The 4834-nt window shown below is 30.8% G+C and overlaps 1 protein-coding gene across 1 annotated transcript in view; it reads right to left on the minus strand.

Moving 5' to 3' along the window:
• Positions 1–4834, minus strand: part of LOC106463424 (centrosomal protein of 290 kDa-like) — a 149136-nt gene that overhangs the window by 113481 nt on the left and 30821 nt on the right. The window contains exons 10-11 of the mRNA XM_022390915.1: positions 3378–3500; positions 2889–3185 (exon numbers count right to left, since the gene is read on the minus strand). Of these exons, the coding sequence (XP_022246623.1) occupies positions 2889–3185; positions 3378–3500 (420 nt within the window). The remainder of the gene's footprint in view (positions 1–2888; positions 3186–3377; positions 3501–4834) is intronic.

Genomic DNA, 4834 nt, shown 5'->3' on the forward strand with positions numbered 1-4834 from the left:
ACAAGATTATGGAGCTGGGTTGGGAAGTTCTCCCTCACCCACCATATTCTCCAGATATGGCATCATCAGATTACCATCTTTTTTGTTTGTTGCAACACCATCTTAATGGGAAAACATATGCAAATGTGGAAGGTGTTAAAGAGGACATCAACATGTTTTCTGCTTCCTAGCCAAGTGATTTCTTTAATCAGGGCATTAACAACCTGATTGTAAGATGGAAAAGCATCATCGATAAGAATGGAGACTATTTCATTTAAGAAATGTTTTGTTTTGATACATAAGTTGTTCGGCTTTTTTTCATCTAAAAAAAAAGTGACATTAATTTCTTGATGACCTAATATCTAAGATTTTATTCCTTTATTTCAAAAGAAACCTCTAAAATGTTATTTAAAACTTCAGTTTTCTTGTCACATGATATGCTCATGGTTAAAATATCTTAGCTTTTCTTTCATTTCAACTGTGTTGTGTCTTAGTACAGGTTTTGCCCAGATGGTTAAAGAACACACATATGCTGCATGTTTACCATTAACTAGGTCGAATTCCAAAAATGACATTGTAAAATTTCTCCTCCATCAATAGGAGCTAAACTCACACAAAATTAGGAAGATTTGTTGCTTAGCAACAGATTATATTTGAATGGCATGCTTTTAATTGATAGAAAGAGTAGATTTTGAAATATATTTCCCATATGTTTTCTAATGGAACATGTGATGGAAACATAAACTACGAAGGCATACAATTGCTAAATGCATCGTTGGAAATTGTTGTTCCCAGGACTTGACTATTTTTTCTCGCCTTATACATATTAGTTTGATAGACAATTAAATTGCATTTAGGTTTGACTTTTATATTTTAGTTAATTATGTATTATGTGTGCTTTCAATAAGCATCAAGTCTTGTGCAAACAAAAAAAAATACATTTTTAATGAAGTATTTGCACTAAAAATTTCTCCATGAATATATGGTATCAAAGTGTTGATTTTCATGTTAAGATTAAAAATACTTTTCTTCATCTGAAAATTGTTAAGTCTCATTTACATAATCTCTAAAACTTCCTAATTAAATTTCAACACTTTTTTTCTCAGTAAAACTTTATAGTTTATCTCTTATTTTCTCTACCTAAACCCTCCTGGGGTGGTTGGTCAATTTGACTGATCTCTTAACCACCATACAAAAATACTAAATAAACATAACTTACCTTTTTTTCTTTCTAGAATGACTTCAACTTGTAACATTTGTGTATCCTAAACAGCTTGAAACTTGTATCAGTATACATCTCTTTCTACTTTACCTTTATTGTTTTATTGCCCTTTGAAGGGTGTATAACTCATAATCCCACCCCACAAGCTGTAAATTACTTGGCAAATGTGTAACTCATGTTACCCTATCTAATTATGTAAGGTATGGGCTACTAGTGAGCCACTCACAAACATAACTCATTAAAATTTTTTATTATTATTATTTTGTCTTTATTTTACCTAATCTAACCTTATCTATCTTAAAATGTTTCTATTTTTTACATTTTAGTTATTTTTGTAATGGTAAATAAAGAATACACATGAAAAACAAGAAATATAGTACTTACCTGGGTTGCCATTTTTTTTAGCTGTTGATTGTCAATGAAACTGAACTCTACTTTTCTATACTAATGGTACTACTGCACTAAATATTTTTTTATTTAATTAAATAATGAACCTAAGAACACAGAATAACAACATGTAAAAAGCAGGCACTGTCCTATAATTATTATAATTTTTCTGGCTTTCTAAGTATGAGATAAAAGCCATTAAGCCATATAAGACCTGCTACTGTGTGGATCCCTTTAGAACAATTTAAGATACAGATAGTAGCATAGAACAGTGGAAGGTGGGAGCTATACTTATAATATTGGTTGGGCTTAATATATTAATACCTTAACATCTTGATATTTATGCCCAAACATCATTTTGGAGGCTAAAATGCTAACTTCAAGGACAGTTTTGCTGTATCCCCATTGATGTAATGTATTCTATTATTTCTTGCTGCTTTTTTTATTTTTTTATCTGGTGAGCAAACACCTTCTTACATCTTGCTACAGACAGTGAAAGGTGGTAAAGATGTGGGCTAGAGCACCCACATCTGCCCAATTTTTTTTTCTTAACTGTGAGGCCAGTAAAGTTGAGGTTAAACTAGATAGATGGTGTACCCCCAACACAATTTGGGTCTTACTCCTGCCAGTACCTCTAAAAACCAGGGCTCATTACATAATGACCCACCTACGATTTGTGTCCCGGTGTTGGATGTTTGTATTACGGCTGCCATTTTTTATTTTTTCCTCTATCTCTCATGAATTTACAATTAATTGTATTTCATCTAGGGTTTGGATATGCTGTGTAAGACTTCCACTATTCTTCCTTATGATGCATTTTTTTCTTTAATGTTTAACTTTTCTAAATATATATATATATATCTTTGTATTCCCCAGTGCCAACAACACTGAGAGGTATAAAAAACTTTTACTGTTTGCCATGTCCAATAATTAATAAATTTTAACACATTAAGATTTTACATTTCTGTAAATTAATTTCACAGTAATTTATGTGACAATATTTTGAATTTTGATCATTTGATAATAGTGGAACATTTGTAAAGAAAAAAAAAGTTTTATAATTTTGTTGAAGATTATGCTTCTTATCAACAATGTACATGTAACTCATAAGGTATCACCTATGCAATAGCAGTGATGTTTTGTAAATAGCTTCTTGTGATCAGTTTTAAAGCCTATTAATAGCTTATAACTAAACTTATAGCTTATTAGGAAATGTTATGCAAAAAAAAAAAAACAGTTTTATAATGAGAAAAAATAAAGTTTCAGTAAATATGATGTGATGACAAAATATTACACTGACCATTTCATACTGTCTCAAACGAGACAATGTTTCAGTCAGAAGTTTGTCTTTGTGTTTAGTTTCTTCTTCAACTTTTCCTAACATCTCTTGTGTCTTCTTTAGTGCATCAGTTTTTTCTCGCAAAGAACTCTGAAGTTCAAATATCCTAGATGTCCGTTCTTTGTCAACCTCTGAAGTCCCCATTTCAAAATGGGTCTTGAGGTCATCTATGAAATGAACATTATTTTCAATGTCCTCTGTTGCTTGATCTAGCTGCTGTTTCAGTGTGATAATTTGTTGGTCTCTTTCTTCAATTGCCTATAAAGAGAAATATTTAATAAATATAATTAACTGTTGAAGGAAGATTAAAATGGCAAAACATTTTAAATAACTTTGCTTCACTTTACAAATTATTTTTATAAAAATTGCTAAAGCACTTCCTGAATTTTTTTTTTATAATCAATTCATATTTTGTAGGAGCCAACAAAAAGAAGAAATTGCTAAGGTCACCTTTGTTAAAACAGCTAATGTTGCGTTCTCAGCATCCAGTCCAGCAACAGCAGCTTGAGTCTTCAGATCTCTAACCAAGTCTTGAAGTTTTGCAATTTCTTCATCTTTGCTCAGCAATACTATCTTCATGAAATAGAAAAAATATTCAAAACATAAAACTTGTCCACTGTCTACGGTATAGTTAAAAAATAAAAAACTTTTCTATATATTTTAAGGAAGTTTAGTAAACAAGTACAACTTCTCTACTAAACAATAAATAATAAGTAAATTGTATTTTACACTCTCCTCTTCATTTCGTAAAAGATTTTACATCTTTGGTACAAACATGTTTGATAGAAAATGTTTGATTTTTATAATTTTGTTGCACTAAGGTCACCTAATACTTCCTTGATGTCCATAAAAAAACAAGTTCAGCAACTTTAACAACTATTATGTTTTTGTCACACTTTCCAGTACTTTAAGCTAAATTGGATGCAAAGTTTCTTATGTTTTAAAATACTTCATAGGTCAATAGATAATGTATGAAAAGATGTCTCGGAAAAAAAAAAAATTTTATAAATTAAACTGAATTACACAATACCTCAGAACTCACCACAGTTAATGCTACATTGCTTTATTGGTATAAGTTTTTGTCCTATAACTTCTGTTACCTCATTGCATAAAAATATATACCATAAACTATTATTCTTCAAATACTTTCCTCAATCAAAAACCACCAGAGCATGTCTGTATTTTTGTATTGGTTCTGCCTTAAACATCACATTTACTCGGGCAGGATGTGAGACAAAGTGGCCATCTAGAGGCAATTACCTCTTTCAATCAAACTTATAATACAAATATATACTACATTTTAAATATCTTGTTATATCTCCAGATGGAAAGAAGAGAGGTTCAGAAGTGAGATAGATGCACAATTCCTTTTGGAAGTGAAGTGAAAACAGATCTACAGAGAACTGTAACACTGAAACACTCATGATACAGAATACTTCTGCTGAGATCACTAAATCCTCCTATAGTATAGTGGAGTTCAAGAATAATTAGCATTCAGTATGACTTATAACAGTTTTTTGAAAAACTCTTTACAAAAGTAAGGGCCCTGAACATGCATAAACACATTTACAGGTTTATGAAAAGAAAGAAAGATATCAAACTTAGATTGCACAGGACTGTGCCAGAATTGGGATTATCCAGACTACAAGGTTCATGATCCATTGGAATATTCCAATTGGTACTCAAACAAACTTAGCCCTTTTACTAAGGGTGAGTGGTTATACACATGTCATTGGGCAAAGTAGGTGCATGTAAGCACGTTGTCAGATTTTAAAAATGATATATATACAAGTTTTTTTTTGCCAATTGTCAAAATAAATGGCTTTTACTGATATTTCTTAATAGTACAATTATATACTATGTAGTTGTTGAGCTTAGGATTCTTCAACAGTAGGTATCTGTGACTT

The sequence above is a fragment of the Limulus polyphemus genome, unplaced genomic scaffold (genome assembly GCF_000517525.1).
Source record: "Limulus polyphemus unplaced genomic scaffold, Limulus_polyphemus-2.1.2 Scaffold1403, whole genome shotgun sequence".
In the NCBI taxonomy this organism is placed as follows: domain Eukaryota; kingdom Metazoa; phylum Arthropoda; class Merostomata; order Xiphosura; family Limulidae; genus Limulus; species Limulus polyphemus.